Source organism: Colletotrichum destructivum, chromosome 11 (genome assembly GCF_034447905.1).
Source record: "Colletotrichum destructivum chromosome 11, complete sequence".
NCBI classification, from domain to species: Eukaryota; Fungi; Ascomycota; class Sordariomycetes; order Glomerellales; family Glomerellaceae; genus Colletotrichum; species Colletotrichum destructivum.
Window position 1 is genome coordinate 269,214 of NC_085906.1, and position 18,938 is coordinate 288,151.

Consider the following 18,938-nt stretch of genomic DNA (forward strand, 5'->3'; position numbering starts at 1 on the left):
AATGAAGGTGTGTATCGTCTAATTCGAATGTAATGTGCAATCGTCTGGCTTTAATGATGCCACCAGATTGCTATTGCAATAGTATATGTACGATGAGAAGATGAGTGAGGGCTGTACTCTTCTCCATGAAGAAAGCAAGGCGCTTCTGGTCTTTCTTTATATTTTTTTCCTCCCGAATATTCCTTATCTTTGTTCCCCCCGTGCGATTCAATTGATACCATTAAACTTTACTGACCCGGTACTAAGTGCTGCACAGGTAAGGTCGGACTGTCGAAGAACGGGGTCTAAAGCTCCTAGCCAGCATGGTAAGACATGGGAACGCGCCGGAGAACTGGCGAGAACTGATCATCCTCCACGTTTCCCGTTCCGGCAGACTAGCCTTCTCGGCCAAAGCCTGGCACTTGTGCAGCTGCAAAGGAGGCTTGGCGTAGACGGCTATCCTTTCTGCACCCGGATACTCTGGCACGGACACGTTGTGCTGGTAGTGTATCACTATCTCGTGGTGCTGGCGATACCGGTGCCAATAAGCCATGTGAACTGGGCTCTGGCCGCCAAGAGGCGTCTAGATTCAGTCTATGATGAAGCTGAAAACCCGAGTCAATGGCTCGACCAAGCCACTTGCGCCACAGCCCTGATGTAGCGAACAAAGCGCCGCCCGCTAGTAAGAAAGGTGGGATAGGTATCCCACGTGACATTGAAGTCCTTTCTAATCGCATGCACAGCTCCCTAATCTCGAATGCGTAGATATTGTTTTGTTTAACTATAATTATCGAAAGCGATAGCACTAGGCCGCCTACATAAGTAGTAGGGAAGATAATAGAGGGTTAGTAAGAATGTATACAAGCAGTAGAATCTAGCTATTTCTGCCTACTGTATGTTACGAGCTAGTCAGGGCAACTAACTGTAGCACAAAGCAAAAGCTTCAGTAATAATGCACCTGCATCATTATCCCCTGTTCTGCAATATATAGTTACGCCAGCCAGCACCTAACTAGTTGGGCTGTAACACTATGTCTCCCCTCTAAGAGGCATGTCCCTATGCCAAGGACCAATCGGACACATTACGGGTATAAGCAGGGAAACTTTAGGTATTAGTGAGGGGGACCAACCCACACGTGCCTGCCTACAGTCAGACGTCACACAACAGTAGAGGCAGTACTGTTCTTCTCGACGTGCGGGAATTAAACCTACAACCCTCAACGCAGGGCAGGTGCATCATTGTGTTACGAGCTAGTTAGGGCAACTAACTGTAGCACAAAGCAAAAGCTTTAGTAATAATGCACCTGCATCATTATCCCCTGTTCTGCAATATATAGTTACGCCAGCCAGCACCCAACTGGTTGGGCTGTAACACTGTACTATTATTAATTCTAAAGCAATAACATATTACTTTACATTGTTTTTTAGCTATTAAGCAGTATAATGTAGCTTTAGAACTCTATTTATATTGATTGCTGCTATTTAAAGCTGTTCTAAATTAAATGTAGTACACTAAGCTTTCTATTTCTTTTCATATTCTTTTATAAAGTTATATTATATAGCATTAAAGATATTTCATTCTAATTTATTAGAAATACTAACTATAGGGAGTTAAGGGAGAATATATAATTTGGTATAATACAAAATTACAGTAATAAATATGTATAGTAAGTAAACTTATGTAATAGGTGGGATACTTCTTAATACTTATGTAATTATAGTCTTCTATTATTATTTTAAATTCTAATTCTTATTTAAAATATAAAAAAATTTCAAAGAAGGCTTAGACAAAGTTAAAGTATAAAATAAAATACTCTCTTTATTCTACTTATAGCTTTACTCTATCTAAAGTAAACTAATATTATAGTTAGATATCTAATAGTAGTATTTCTACTTAAAGGTAGCTAAGACTATAAAAATAGTAATAGTACTCTAAGTATTATATACCTATAGTATAAGTAATAGTTATTGAGTACTAGTAGATATTTATCTACCTACCTATAAAGTATATAGTCTTAAATACTATAAACCTTCTCTAAGATAAGTTTAACTACAAAGAGATATACCTAATTATACTTACATTTTGCCTTTACTTTACTTTTGCCTTTTATTTTACTTATTTCCTACTCTCTTACATACTACAGCTATATAAGTTAGCAGCCTCTCTACTAGCCCTTAGGGGCACAGGTCCGTAGGTTTGCATTTAGAATCTGTGGCTGCCGGGAGATCTGTGCTCTATTTTTGGCTGGTTGATTTCTAACCGTCCTGTGTTTGAAACTCGCGGCTGGCTCTCTCTGTTATCAGGGTGTGCGCGGCTCATCGTCTCCATTATTAGGACAATAATATTCGTTCATGTGAACCCAGCAGATCTTAATCGCCAGGTCCGTCTGTCCGTCTGTCGGCACGTGATTGTTTTTCCATTATTGAGACATTCATTGCATATCCATGGTGGCAGAGTAGACCAAATATCCGAATCCCAAAAGCCACACCATCGACAAGCGACCACCTAAATAACCAAGCAATCAGTGTCAAGAAACCATTCATTGCTCTGGATTCCGTCCAAACTAGCCTAGCGGATTCCAAAACATACCTGGGTTCTTGACCGCCCCGGAGTCATGCTTCGCGTCAGAAGCGGGAGTAGTAGTTGAAGCGGGAGTAGTAGTTGCGCCAGCAGCGCCAGTAGCGGTGGCGGGAGGAACGTTCTCGTCAGCCTTATAGATTTGAAGAAGCGCCGGACCGCCGCAGAAGGTGTTGGGGTTGCCAGTGCAGGGCAAGTTGCAGTCTGTCTGGTTTGCTGCCCACTCGCCGCCGACGTAGGAGCCGCACCAGCACTGGTTGCCATTCTGGAGGCCGGCAAACTGGTAGAAGCGACGGTAGCAATTCTGCCAGCACTTGGGGACGCTCAGGGAAGGGTCGCCGTTGGGGGTGAAGTTGATGTCGAGGAGGGGCATCTCCGGGTCCTCGACGTAACAGCCCATATTTTTCCAGGCTGTTGGGGAAGGGCCGAGGGTGGGTGCGGTGGAGGTGGGCGAGCTGGTGGTAGTGGTCGAGGTCGTCGTCTGGGTAGCTTTTACCTTGGTCCATGTAATGACGCAGTATGAGTTCCAGTTGTACCATGTCTTGCAGTCGAGGCCGACGGATGGATTCCAACTACTGAACTCGTCCGGGGTAGCCTTGAAGTAATCGCGCACCCATTCACAAGTCTTGTCATCGTCGTTGTTGAACCAGTCGGCGCAGTCAGAGGTTGTCTCCGGATCGTAGGGGAGCAATGGGGTGTTCGTGCAGCTCGCCTTGTGCGCAAGAAGCGCCAGCCCAACAAGAGATAGCAGCCAAGAGGTCTTCATGATGGAGGAGTGCTACAGGACTGGCTCAGCAGGCGAGGGTTGTGGTGCAGGTCCAAGAAAAGAAGATGAAAAAGGGCGGGCAGCAAAGTACATGCCGTAAGACATTGCAGGTATGGGTATTGTATCCGTATAAGCATAGACAATTGCTTGATACAGTCTAGTCCGAGGGTCTGGTGCAAGGGCCTAGTGCTCACAAGCGAGTTGAGGTAGAAGTTGGGCCAAGCCGTTGCCAAGAGTGTAATGTTCACAGGACCCAGTTAAAGACAACTTCGGGAAGGTCCTCACTTATCACATCTTTCGGGCAAAACCCCCAGTTTGGACCGCTGCCGTTCTGGTCCAGGTACGCCGTTGCTATGCATCAAAGTCGGCCGCAGCGGACTGTAAGTTGTGACAGCCACTTCAGGGGTCATCTTTCCTTTCGCCCCTTGCAGATTCACCCGTAACCCGTCCCCCTTTTCCAAGAGAGCCAAGCAAGGCTGAATTGAGAAGGTGCTGGGTGGTTAAATCAGGGTTGTCCCGTGACCGTAACAGGCTTAAGCCCCCGTGGGAAGAGTTAGACGAGCAAATGCAGAGGGGCTGTCCCTCCCTGCACAGCACCTTTTGATTAGTTAGCGTCATAATACCAGAGATGCCTTAACACTAGCAACTGCCCTGCCCTGCCTATGTCCCATCCATTTGGGGACAGACGGATTCTCTACCCATCCTTGATTGGGCAAATGTTTCTAGGCAGTCTCGGGCAACGAATCTGATTGACTTTACCCCGCCCGTGGCGGAAATATGTCTGCACTCGATGGAATAGATTGTTATATAATCTGTCGCGTGACAACCAACAATGACCCCATATGCTGTACGTTCACCTTACACCACATAAGATAAGGCAAGCAGACACCCTTTCTGCCACTCACCGGGCACCATACTCAATTCATTGACCGTACGTACGGCGCAGCACTTCGAGAATAATCACCAGGGCGAAATCATCGTTCCATCGCCAGTCGCTGACCTCCCTGATATTCCGCTTTCTGGCCAATAGACCTCTGCAAAGGGCCTACATTATCTCACCTCATCTCAACCACACCCAAACTAGCAAGCAGTCCGAGGCATTCATCCGTCTCACAGTCTTCTTTCTTCACCAATCCATCCTCTCCTCTATCAGCAAGCAATTTGCGTGGCCCAACACTATGACTACCGCTACTACCACGGCGACCTTCCACCCATTTCCACGCCTCCCCACTGAGCTCCGCGCTCGTGTCTGGAAGCTGACCGTCGAGCCTCGCATCGTCGAGGTGCGCGCGAACAACAACGTCGAGGGATCCGAATCAGTGGTCAAGTGGCTACCGCGGATGCGCTACCTATGCTCGCCTACCCCAGCCCCAGCCCAGCTGCAAACTTGCCGCGAGGCCCGCGAACACCTCACTACATGCCCCGATTCTGTATATCGATTTGACAAGGCCTTTTCCGAGCTCGCAACGATATCGTCCGAGGGTGGCCCGCGGCAGGAGCGTTATGTCTGGTTCAACTTCGACATTGACATGCTCTCTATTGGGAGGACGGATTTGCACGAATTCAAGGCTGTAGCCTACCAGATTCGCCGGCTACGGCTTCAGCGGTTCATCTCAGACGAGTACTTTTCCCGCAACGAGTCGCTGTTAATTAGCTGGTGGTTTAGGAATGTTGCTGAGGTTCAACTAATTTGTCTAGATGGCATTAGGGTGGCCTACTTGATGACTGAAGACACAGACTTTCCCTGTGGTCCTGAGAATGTGTATTTTGTTGACCTAGAAGAGATGGGTGGGACGATGATGAACAGTATCGACCTGGATGCTATGGTGACTAGAGAGTACGAGGAACGTTATGGGCCAGGAGAACAGGATTGAAGGGGAAAAGTTTCAAAGGTCGTTTTGCCAGTGCTGCTGGCTGCTATTGTAGTGGTCTTTGATTCTCACAGCTCAAAAGGCGTGAGCAGTAGAAGATAGAGATGATATTTTTTGTTTTCTAAAACGCAACCTCCACTGTCGTATGTGAACTGCAAGATGGAGTGTTGGTCACACCTGTAGGTGTCTCTGAACGGTGACTTTGTGACTTTCGGTAGGCGCTCCTGATGAAACTGTGTAAATTATGACCTACAACTAGAAGCAGGTGGAAATGTCCGCAAGACCCCATCCAATCCTTTTGACGGAGCATTCTCAGGGAGACCTATTACATATGTGTAGATATACCTGAGCGGGGTTAAATCTCGCCCAGCCACTATGCCAAAATTGACACTAAGCCAGGCATACTATATTCGGAATTGCCCTGTACTTATTAATTACATCTTGGCATCTGCAGTTCTTCTGCACAGCCGTTCCCATTCTACGCAGGAACGCTCTCCCCTCTCCCTCGTACTAATGCTGTCCTGCGGCGGAGCTATAGAAGCAGCCACATCCGGCGTACCCCGTCTAACGTTACATTCTACTAACACCCTAGAGGGTCCAGGTTCTTCTAATGCAAGTCAAGTGTAATTTAGACATCGCACCTAACAAGGTCATTAAGGACATATCTATAAACTTTCGTCAGACCTAAGTAATAGACACACTAGATCTTAGCAGCAGCGCAGCTTTTCTAGCTCCCTAGTTAAGGGGATTGTGAGGTATTAGTAGGGTTAAGTCACGCAGCCAAGCCTCCTCTTGTACTTTGCCTTCATACTATTCTTTATCCACTGCTTACAAGCCAGTATTTCCGCTCTCCCAACAGTCTGCCTGCTATTCTTTATAGCACACTCCTCCCTTCACTCCCTCTTCTTCCCATTCCTTCATCATACTTTTTAACATTCACCATCTTTCATCAGCATCTACTCTCCGGATGGATTAAGACGGTTTTTCAGACTCTCGCTCTATTTCCTCCTCTCCATGAGAAGCCGCTGTACGAAATTTAGCTATCTTGTCGTCTATGAAGACTTCTTCTCTCTGCACCCTCGTGGCCGCGGCAGCCAGGGCCTTGGCGTCCTCGGACCTCGACGCCCAGCAAACAGATGATGAGATCGACAAATGGCTCTCAGCAGTGCAGGCCTGGCCTCTTGCGGCCCTCAAGTCATGCCCAATCTCATGCAGCACCGCTAATGACGGCCTCTGGTTCCTGTTCCCGGATGTGTCCCATTTGGCTTCCTGCAACAAGACAATGCTGCTCCAAATCGCAGTCCAGGCGGCTAGGGAAAACAAGAACAATGACACGCCAACCGTCATTAGGACATGCACAGCAGACCACAACACCTCCAGGTCTATAAAGGTCGCCTTCATACCTAATTCAACCAAGGCATCCCTCTGCATTACAGCTAACAAGGCGCTAGAGGAAGTCTCAATATACATGCACTAGCCCAGCTAGGGCAGCAAGTTCTTAGCAGGACATCTTATGTCTGCTAGCCGCTAGGTTAAGGGTTATCTTGCGTCTTAAGAGCCGTTGTGCACTAACAACGCTATAGCCTTTAGCTATTCCTAGTTGGCAGCTATTAGTCTTTTTGCCGGCGCTAAGGTACACTAATACAGCGTAGCAGCTAATGTCCTAGACAAATTTTTTAAGTATGCATAGGATAAGTCTATCTCTAGCAGCACTATAGTGCAGCTGTATAGAGCTAAGGATTATAGTGCTAATTACAGCATTAGCATTATAGCTAGCAGTGCTAAGAACCTTAAGTTTGTCTAGTAGGTAATTAAGATGTAGGTAAATAGGAAGTATGTCTTATAGGGAGATATAAGTAAGAACTAGAAAACTATTGCTATATATAGTCCTATTCCTATAGAGAAGTCATTATTACTTAAGAACTTTACTAGTAATAATATAGTATTATAGTTAGCTTTCTATAGTAGTATCTATTAGCAGAAGCTAAAGTAATAATGCTTTTAAATAGTGCTATAAGTTATACTAAAAGGATTAAGTCTTTAGAGGATATAGTAATTAGTTATATACTTAATAAGGGGCTTATAACATTAGTTACTAGTAAAGGGTGCTAAAAGTATCTAAGAGGATAATTATAAAGTTAATTGCTAAAAATCTATAGAAGGTAATCTATTTATATAAAATAAATATCTTTATATCCTTAAGTATTATTACTAAAACTAATATTTTAAAGTTAATTTTTATTTTAAAACTAATAATCTAAATGTTAATCCCTAGCGTAAACTGCTTATTATTTATTAATCTTTTTTATTTATATATAACCTTTTTTAGTTCTTCTATTCTAAAAAGTTACTTATATAATCTTATTTCTTATTTATATAAATGCTATACTACTTATGCTCTACTTAGCCTAATAAAGTTATATTACCTACAGCTTATTAGGTTATAACATTAGGTCTTCTTTCTAAAGGTTTTATCTTTAAAACTAGATAAGTAAGTAGTATCTCTTAAGCTAAAAAGTTATTAAACTTACTTCCTAATTTCTTATAATACTAATACTATATTAAGTTGCATTAAAAAATTAAAATTAAAATCTAAGTCTTAAAAAATAAAGATAAAAGATTATAAGCATCTTATGCTTCTAAAGTTCTTTAATGCTTATTTTACTATTACTAATATGCTTTATACTTACTATTTTTATATAAAAGTATCTTATTATTTTAGTAAAAGTTCTTTTTACTATTAAGCTTATATTAAAGTAAAAAAGCTTTATAATAGTATCTTAGTAGTATCTACTTATAGGTAGCTATACTTTATATAATTCTTTTTATTTAGCTAATCTAGTTATAGTTTAAAGGCTAAATACTTAATAAAGAAAGTAAAATAAAAAAAATAAAAAAGCTAATAAAAAGCTTTAAAAGCTTTATAAAAAGCTTAACGTGGTTGATAAGCGAGCGGATTAGACAAGCAAGCAGATCACCTGACTGCAACTACATTATAAATCTAGGCACATGTTAATGCTAAGCATAACAATTTAATAAAAACTACTTAGAATCCTCTTCTTTAGACATTTTGTTATTAAACTAATAAGTTTGCGCATTATGTCCTGCGTTGCTGCAGACGCTACATTGCTGTTAACCTGTTTTAGTCCTTAGTTTGTAACTACTACTCTAACGCATTTCCTCTTAAACCTATGCTATTACCTCCCTCTGCAATTTAATATCCTCTGCCTTAGCTACAGTAAGGCTTCCTCCTTACCTAAGATGTGTTTTCTTAGCTTTCTAACGTTAGCTAAGTAGGTTGTTCTCCTTACAAAGGATCTTGTTTTTAGACCTTAATAAGGCAATCTAATGCATAATCCCTTGCGTTCCCTTATAGAACTAGTTAACAGCATTATTAATATGTATTAGGGAGCTATTTTAATAATTAGAGACCTTAGTTTTAATAAAAGTTAACTAAGAAGTTACCTTAATTAGGTTGTTTAGTGTTTTAGAAACCTAAAGTAGTAGTAATGTAGGCTGTAATCCTATAGGTGTTAGAGTGTGTAACTTAACGTTTAGCTTAGATAGCACACTTTCTGCACTTAAAGGGATAAGCCTAGACCCTCTAAATCCTCCTTAAATGTTTTTTTCTATAAGAGATTGCGTAAAGGCCTTATAAAACGCTAGGAAGAAGTTTTCCTTTGTAATATAGGTATTACCTTATTGCATCTTATCCTTAATTTCTTAACTGTACGCCTTCTTAAGAGGCCTAAAACACCTAACATTTAAGGGCTAAAGTAGATATAATAAATGTAGTAGCATATAAAGGGTAATAATCTTGTTTTCTTTATAGTATAGCTTAAAATCTGTTAAATAATAGCTTTTATACCTATCTATAGTAAGGAGGTAATATTAGCCTTTTAAACGCAGTTTTATATAATAATTAAAGTGCTGTACCTAATTTAGGCCTCTTTTGTTTATTATCTATTTGTTTTTAGAGGTTGCAATAACTTAGTTATACAGGAGACCTAATTCTGTATACTAAGTAGAGAGGTAATATTAGCCTGCAACAATAATGTATAGCAGGATGCTGTAGCCTTGCAAATTAATAGCCTAAATAACTATAACTTATTCCTAATTGCTAGGCTGCACTATTTTTGTGTTTAAACGCCTTTTAGCACTTGTTACAACTATTCTAGATGCAATCTAGCCTATTATAAAGCTAGTCTTATTAAAGTTGTAGATATTAGATGCATTAATGCTGTATTTTGCAATTATGTTCTTTATAAGGTTAAACTAACTGCAAATAACCTCTAAATCTTTGCATTAGGCTCTCTTATAGTTATACTTATAAAAAAAACGCATCTAAAGCTGTAGTTATTGCTTTATAAAGTTTAAGGCCTAGCGCTTCCTAACTAAAGATGCATTGCAGTTAGTAAGTAGTTAATTAGCTATTTCTTTAATACTACTAATTTAGGGAGGAAACAATTAGGAGTCTAAGTTAAGAATATACTTAACTAACGTCCTTTCTTTAAGTAACGTTAAATTCTAAGAGTTTAGTGTAGTGTTGCATTATAAGGCTCTTCTATTTACGCAGGCGTGTAGTGTTGTAAAAGGTACTGCGTAGATCTTAGCTGCAGCCTAAATGCTTACATTTTAGGTGCTTTTAATAGCCTAGACTGCTAGGACTAGTTAAGCTTCTTTGTTAAACGACTGCATAGTGTTTTAGGGATAAATGTGTGTTAAAAGTAGGAAGATGGCATGGTTGCGGTCGGGTGATCTGCTCGCTTGTCTGATCCGCTTGCTTATTAACTACGTTACTTACTTATAATTTTTAATAGTAATAGCAGTAGGTTATTTAGTAAGGATTTAAAAGACTTAAAACCTAGTTTATAATTATTAAGCTAAGACTTTTTATAAAGGTATATAAGAGATTAATAAGTTAAATACCTTAAAGTTAGTATTAAGTACTTATAAATATAGTATAGTAAAGAAGCTGCAATTTATAGAGGTTTTTAATAATATAAACTAGTTTTTATTTAAGCTTAGTAATAATTTCTTAGGTTTAAGGCTGCTAGTAGTAAAAAAGTTATCTAAAAGTTATAATATTCTTAAAGCAGTTATAAAGCATACTAAAGGTTCTTAACTAGTTCCTATAAGTTATTTTTATATTTATAGCCTTTTTATTTAATAAGATATTTATTATATTTATTTTTATTCCTATAGTTAATAATTTATTTAACTTTATATTTTAGTTTATTAGGTTTTATAATAATGCAGTCTTTAGTATAAGATCTATATAATATAAGTTTAAAAAGTATAATATAAAAGACTAAGTAGATTTTTATTATATTAAGTAGCTTAAGTTTATAGTTAACTACTAAAACCTTTTAAATAATTTTAAAAGGTTTAAGTTTTTTATAGTCTAACTTATTACTAGGTTGCTTAGTTTTAATGTTTTATTATATAAGGTAGGTACTATCTCCCTCTTCTAAAGATAGTCTTTTAATTCTTAAAGTATTAGCATATTTTTTTATTTATTTTTTAATAAATTCTAAATCTTAGGAGATATTTATCTAAATTTTATATATTTTATTAATTTTAGCTATAGCCTTTAGGGCTTATAGTCTTTTATATAGTTCTCTGTATGCTATAGGTTTAAATCTATAGTTTAAGTAGAATAGGGAGTAAAAAATGCTTTCTCTAACTACACTATTATAGGTAAACTAAGCTATAAGTAATAGTAGTACCTAGTTATCTTAGTTATAATTAATATAGTATTATAAATACTATTTAAGTATTTAGTTAATTTATTTAGTTTAACTATTAGTCTATAGGTAGAAGGAGGTAAATAGTTTATAGTCTATACTAAGTTATAAAATAAGGGATTTTTAAAACTTTAAAGTAAATAGCTTATTTCTATTTAATATAATTTTATTAAGTAGTTTATAGTTACTAATAATGTATTTTAAAAATATATATATAAAGTCTTTTGCTATACTAGCTTTTAGGTATAAAATAAAGTAAGCATATTTAGTAAGTTAATTTACTATAACTAAAATGCTATTATAATAGACCTTTATAAGTAGTTCTCTTAACTTTAGTAGTTTAATAATAAAGTCTAAAAAGATTAAGTGCTATACTGCTAGTAGTACTAGCAGTAGCTATATAAGTCTATAAAGTTTATATAGACTATTTTTACTTTTTTTATAAGGTTTATAATCCTAGATTGCATTTATAACATCTTATTTTATTACTTACTAGTTATAGTATTATTAAATTTGTTTTTAGGTTTTAGTAACTTCTTAGTATCTATATACTTAAGTACTATAAATCTCTTTAATTATCTTATGTATTATTTTATTAGTTATACTAACTACAATTTATTTAGTAATTATAAGTAGCTTTTATGCTAGAATAAGGTTTTTATTTTTATCTATTTTAAGGATAACTTATATTTCCTTTAGAATAGAAACTTTATAATTTATTCTTCTGCTAAAAGCGTTAGCTTTACTATTATTAGTTCCTTTTCTATAGATAATCTAAAAGTTATATTCTATAAGGAATTTTAACTATCTAACTTAATTTTTATTTAAGTTCTTAAAGGTTGTAAAATATACTAGGTTCTTATAATCTATATATATAAAAACTTTATATTTTATACTAGATAGTTATAGTCTTTATTTATAGAATGCTTTAATAATTACTATAAGTTCTTTATTATAAATCTAGTAGTTTAATTCTAGTCTATAAAATGCTTTAGAGAAGAAGGTATAGGGGTGTAGTCTTGCTTCTTTATTACATTATTTTAGTTATCTACCTATAGTAAAGTCTAAGGCATTAGTTTTAACTTTAAAAAGTTTATTTAGGTTAGGGATTTAAGTAATAGGTTTTAAAGATACCTATTGCTTAACTTTCTTAAATATATTATTATATTCTTTAGTCTATTTAAATAAAGTAATATACTTATATAGTAAGTTAGCTAATATAGTAAGTTAGCTACTTTTCTAACTTTCTACCTCTTTAACCTTTATACTAACTTTCCTCTATATACAAATATACTATCCTCCTTAATTAAAAGTTGTATTATCCTTACTATCTAGGCTATTAAAAAAATTAAGAATAGGGTAGGTAGATAAGACAGGATATCTTAGGTAAGGATAAGATAAGGTAGATAAGAGTAAGTTGAAGGTGTAGGCAGAAAATCTGTATATTGCATGTATATGTAAAAAACTTAAGTCTAAGGTAAATAGAGGGGGAAATTCCCTCTATTTATAATTCTGCCTAAGGGATAAAATCCTAGATTATTAATACATATTATTATATGTAAAATACGCTTATAGTATAGTGTATTTATCTAGTATGTAGGGCTGAAGTCCTTGGTATAAAGGGCTGGCCTGGAATGCTTCCACTAGTCTGTATGTAGACTAGTATGTCTATAAATCCTTATATACAAGGTATGCACATAAATTATACACCATTCTACAGCTAAAATTATAAGGATTCTAAATATAATAACTATTTACTTATATCTCTTTTAGTTATAAAGATATATGCAATTAGGCATATAAGTATTTTTATAGATAAGCTTCTTTATTCTTAGTAAAAAGACCTAAAAATGTCTACATAAAAAGCAGCTTAAACCTTTAAGGTCTCTTAAACAACACTTTAAGACTAACGCACTAAATGCATTATATAACCTAAAAGACAACTAAATTTAATAAAAATAACTATAACTAAAGAGGAGGTAATTCTTAAATAAGTTATTAACCTAATTAATTAAAAGTTCCCTTTGCAATAAGAAAATATATAGAAAATAGCTAACTAACTTCTAAATATATATAATAAGATGCATATAAGACCTTATTAGGTAGAGAACTTTATATAATGCATCCTAAAATTAAAAATGTAATCTTAATATTAAATTAACTATTAAAAGGCTTTAGCTAAAGATCTTATAATTATATAAAGCTAGTTTATACTTATATAAAATATAATTATAAAGTATAAAATACTAAATAATAATATCTATAATTTTAATAAGACTAAGTTTCTAATAGGAATGCTATTATATATAAAGGTTTTTATAACATCTAACTATAAGGGAAGGCTTTATATAAAGCAGCTTAGTAATTAGGAATAGGTTTTTATTATTTAAGGTATATATATAAATAGCTAAGTAATACCTTTATATATTATTATAAAGGGTAAATATTACCTTTTCTTTTAGTATACTAATAGCTAAATTTTAGCTATATAGTACATCTATCTAAGCAAAAATAGATAAATAATAAATAATATTAGCTTAAATTAGCTAAAGCACTTTAATTAGTATGTAAAGTCTTATATAAAAGGTTTTTATTACCTCTTAATTTTTAATATTTATAATAGCTATAAATTAACTAACTTTAATAAATACTATAAAAAATAAAATATTATTGTTTTATATATGCTTCTCTATTTATTGCATAAGCTTTAGCTTCTTAATATTAAATGCTTTAGTTTATTAAAGTACTTATACAGTAAAGAAATTAAGAAGATAATATAAATATAGATTTTATATATTACTAAAGATAACTTTTTTCCTACCTTTAAAGCAGTATTCTTTACTTTAATAGGTAAAAATAATATATAAGCTAGTTTTAGATAGGTAGGCTTTATACCTTTTAACCCTAAAGTAGTTCTTTCTTATTTAGATTTTAAGCTAAAGATTTTAATATTATTAAACTTATAGCTAAGCAGCTAAGGCTTTTAAGATGTAAAGATACTAAGTATAGCACTAAAAGGTATAAAAAGTGCTTTATCCCTTAAAAAGAAGATTTAAGTATATTAAGGTAGCTTACTAATACCTTTATATAAGGTAGTTAACTTATAAGCAAAAGGTATTAGTAAGTTAGCCTACTAACTAGCTATTATTAAAGCTAAGAACTATAGGCTTTATATAGCAAATAAGGTATTAAGTAAGCGCTAAAAAGCAAAAAAAACCTAACTACATCTTAAAGAGTTACTTAATACTACTAAAGTAGAAGTACTATAAGGAGAAAAAGATGTAGTTAATGCTAGAAGAGAAAAAAACCTTTAGAAGGAGGGTTATATAAAAGGTGCTAAACTATATATGCAACTATATAGTAATTGCAGAAAGTCTAGATATAATGCATAAACCTATAAAGTAGTTTAAGATAGTAATAAAGAAGAAGGTAATAAGTAACGTACATGCATAGCAAGTGGCCTATTATAGCAAGTAGCCTACCTCTACCTACCCTCCAGCTATTTATATAAGTTAATTAAGCAGCATTGTATAAAATTAATTAAAACTACTTATTATCCTCTTCTTTAGAGGTCTCCTATACTACCTAACATGTTTGTACGTTATGTCTAGTCTTTCTGCAATTGCTATATTGCTAACCGCGCAATTCACCCCCCTCTGTATAAGCCCCCTCCTAACGTGTATTTTTGCCTCTAGCATTAACAACCCCCTTCTCTACTTAGATTGCCTCTGCTTTAGCTGCATTAAAGGACCCTTTAAGATGCAGTTAGGTTTTTTTAGCCTTCTAATGCTTACTTAGTATCTTATTTGCTGTACAAAGCCTACAGCACTTAGCTTTAACAAGAGCTAGTTTGTATGCTAACTTACTAATACCTTTAGCCTATAAGTTAACTACTTTATACAAATAGGTTAGTAAGCTATATTAATAACTAGTAATCCTTTTCTTAAGTAATATAAAGCTTTATATAGTGTTATATGCTGTAGTTAGTGTCTTTAGGTCTTAGGAGCCCTAGCTGCTTAGGCGTAAGTTAGATAGTATTAGCGTCTTTAGCTTAAAGTCTAAGTAGGAAATAACTACTTTTAGGTTAAAAGGGATAAGGCTAGCCTATCTAAAGCTAGCTTATACGTTTTCTTTACCTATTAAAGTAAAAAAGGCTGCCTTAAAGGTAGGAAAGAAGTTATCTTTAGTAATATGCGTAATCTACATCTGCATTATTTTCTTAATTTCTTTGCTGTATAACGCCTTTAGCAGACTAAAACAGCTAATATTAAGAGGCTAGAGCTTATGCAATAAATAGGGAGGCATACAAAAAGCAATAATGCTGTATTCCTTGCAGTAATTATTAAACTTAGTAGACTTATAGCTATTATAGCTATTAAGGATTAGGAGCTGCTTAACACCCTTTATATAAGACTTTATATGCTTTTTAAAATGCTGTAGCTAATCTAGGCTAATCTTGTTTGTAGTCTATCTATTTTTGCTAGGGTAGATGCGCTATTAAGGTAGGAATTAGCTATTAGTATACTATAAGAGGAGGTAATATTTGCTCTTAATAATAACATATAGAGGCAGCACCTAGCTATCTGCATATACACCCTAAATAATAAAAACCTATTTGCAATTACTAGGCTGCTTTATATAAAGCCTTCTATAGCAATTAGAGGTTGTAACAACCTTTGCATGCAACAGCATTCCTATTAAAAAGCCTATCTTATTAAAATTGTAGATATTATTATTATAAATTCTATACTTTGCAATTGTGTTTTGTATAAAAGCAAACTAGGCCTGCATAATTGCAGGATCTTTAGCTAACGCCCTCTAATAGTTAATTCTATATTAAAAACGCGTCTTTAGTTGTAGTTAGCATTATATAAAGTTCTCTGCCTATTAGGGTCTAACATGCATTGCATTGCATTTATTAAAGAGGCAATTAGCTATATCTTATACGTCATTAAGTTGCAGTAGAAATCCTTAATTAATTAGGTTAATAACTTATTTAAGAATTACTGTTTCTTCTAGCTTAGTTATCTTTATTAATTTTATATAAGTCTTATAGTGTAGTAATTATCTAGCGCGTTAGTATTAAAGTATTGTTCTTAGGACGTTGTAGATAGAGGCTGCTTTTTGTATAGATAGATTTAGGTCTTTTTTAATAGCTTTAATTGCAAGGATAATACAACTTTCATTTAAAGAAGAACTTATTATCGTACGTAGAGGAATATTAATGTAAAGTTGAAGTTTGAGGAGGAAGGAGGAAGTAGGCTACTTGCTATAATAGGCTACTTACTATGCATGTACGTTAGTTTTAATTTATTTTATATATTATAGTTTAATTAACTTATAAAAAGGTTAGAAGAGTAGGAAGAGTATGCAACTTACTATAATCTACAAATTGCTATGTAGGTATGTTAGTAGGATGCTGTAGCTAAATAAACTGTAAGACTAATATAAAGGAGGTAAAAAGAGGTAAATAGGTTAAAAGGTGGCTTTATTGTTGTTATATAGTAATAGTGATAAGGATGATAATTCTAAGTCCCTTAGGTAGGGGAAAAAGGTCCCTATATATAATTAAAGTCCTTCTAAGTCGCAATAATGCCCTATCTAGGATTATTATTATACTTTAACTAGAAACTGCCCTTAAACCGGCATTTATTAGATCCGCAGTATATTTAACGTTATACTTTACGGATTTCTAGTTATCCAGCCTTTTAAGGGTTATAATTAAGGTTAGCGTTAAAGGGATCCCTTAGATCCGGTTTTATCCTATATTAACGTTAAGGGATTCCTTAGATCCGGTTTTATCTTATTTAAAGTTAAGGGATTCCTTAGATCCGGTTTTATCTTAACCTTAATAGACTAAGGAGGTTATTTTAACGTTAACGCTTAGACTAAAGGCTTATTTTAGCCTATTAACCTTAGTTACTAGTATTTTAACCTTATTAACCTATTGCTATTATTACCTTATTAGGTAATTGTAGCGAATTTCTACTAAGTTAATTAGATTTTAGTACTAGGTACCCTATAGAAATAAGTACCCTATAATACTATTTATAAGTACCCTATAGTACTTATAATAAAATAAGTACTATAGAGTAGTTTTGTTCTTTTTTAGGGCTTATATAAACTAATAGCTTAAATAACTGTAACCTATTCTTAATTGCTAGGCTGCACTATCTTTATATTTAAACGTCTTTTAAAGCTTATAATAACTATTTTATAAGCAATTTATCCTATTATAAAGCTAGTGTTATTGAAGTTGTAGATATCTAACCTCTTAATGCTATATGTTGCAATTATGCTTACTATAAGGTAAAACTATACATTTATTACCTTAGAATCTTTGTATTTAGCTTTCTTATAGTTACATTTAAAAAAAAAGCATTTAAAGCTGTAGTTATTATTTAATAAAGTTTAAGGCCTAACGCTTGCTAACTAGTAGTGCATTGCAGTTAGTAAGTAGTTAATTAGCTATTTCTTTAATACTACTAATCTAAAGAGGAAACAATTAAGCTTCTAGGTTAAGAATATACTTAAGTAGCTTATTCTCTTCTAGCTCTATTGAATTCTATAAGTTAGGTGTAGTATTGCGTTAAGATAGTATACTCTTAAGTTGCGTTGCGAAAGTTAAATATAGGACTAAGTAGATTTAAGCTGCCTCTTAAATGCTCTTTACCTAGCCTTTTTAGATAGCCTAAATAGTAAGATTTAATTAAGCCTCTTTGTTTTGCATAGATATTATTATAGCAGTTAGAAGATGCATTAGAATAATGTAGGTAGTAGGTTTATAGTTTTATATCTAGCTTGCTTATCTGTCTAGCTTGCTTATTAAACACGTTATAGTAATTAGTTATATACTTAATAAGAGGCTTATAACGTTAATTACTAATAAAGGGTGCTAAGAGTATTTAAGGGGATAATTATAAAGTTAATTGCTAAAAAGCTATAAAAGGTAATCTATTTATATAAAATAAATGTCTTTATATCTTTAAGTATTATTCTTAAGACTAATATCTTAAAGTTAGTTTTTATCTTAAGACTAATAATTTAAATATTAGTTTTTAGTATAGACTGCTTATTATCTATTAGTCCTTTTTATTTATACTACTTATACTCCACCTAGCCTAGTAGGGCTGTATTACTTATAGCTTATTAAGTTGTAATATTAGGTCTTCTCTCTAAAGGTCTTATCTTTAAGACTATATAATTAAGTAATATCTCTTACGTTAGAGAGTTATTAAACTTACTTCTTAATTTCTTATAATGTAGTTTATAAGCAAGCTACATAAGTAAGTAAGCTACTTTTCTACTACCTGTACAGTATTATATAAGAGAAATTAACTACAACACCTTAAATTAATTTAAACTATTTAGAATCCTCTTCTTTAGAGGTAGATTTAACTTTTTAATATATATAAGCGTTATAGCTAGTCTCTCTATAGATGCTACATTGTTGTACATGCGTTTCTATTCTTTATATATAACTACTACCTTAACCTATTTCTACCTATAACTGCTTTATTATATTAATTTAAGACTTTATATTCTTTACTTAATTAATTGTAAGCATTCTACCTTTCTAAAGCTGTTTTTTTATATAAAGTAATAGCAGCTTATATGCTTATTTACCTCTTAATACTTAGTTATTTATGCTTATAATAAAACCTAGTTGTATGCAACTACTATAATTCCCTTTTTTAGCTGCTGCATGTACTTAGTAATTAATATTAGAAAGCTATTCTAATATTATATAATATAATTAATAATAAAATTAGAATATAAACTAAATTTAATTAGGTTGTTTAGGATCTTTAGAACTTAAGCTAGTAGTAAGCTAGTAGAAGAACCTAAAGGTATTAGGATATGAAGCTTTACATTTAGCTATAAAATTATATATTCTAAATTATATAAATAAAGCTAGTTGCTCTAAAGCCTGCTTAAATGTTTAATATTATTACTACCTTATTATATACCTTATAAAAGGCTAAAAGGAAGTCTTTC

At 33.9% G+C, this 18,938-nt stretch overlaps 2 protein-coding genes across 2 annotated transcripts; one reads left to right on the forward strand and one right to left on the reverse strand.

The window, feature by feature from the left end:
* Window positions 1-2,542: 2,542 nt before the first annotated feature.
* CDEST_15263 (Putative carbohydrate-binding WSC) lies at window positions 2,543-3,322 on the reverse strand (the record flags this gene model as incomplete). Its single annotated transcript, XM_062931419.1, has 1 exon — window positions 2,543-3,322. The coding sequence occupies one exon, from the start codon at window positions 3,320-3,322 to the stop codon at window positions 2,543-2,545; it is 780 nt and encodes a 259-aa protein (XP_062787470.1).
* An 840-nt stretch (window positions 3,323-4,162) lies between these two features.
* On the forward strand, window positions 4,163-5,320 carry CDEST_15264 (Putative 2EXR domain-containing protein). The gene has a single exon (XM_062931420.1). The coding sequence runs from the start codon at window positions 4,501-4,503 to the stop codon at window positions 5,194-5,196; it is 696 nt and encodes a 231-aa protein (XP_062787471.1). The 5' UTR covers window positions 4,163-4,500; the 3' UTR covers window positions 5,197-5,320.
* Window positions 5,321-18,938: the final 13,618 nt, after the last annotated feature.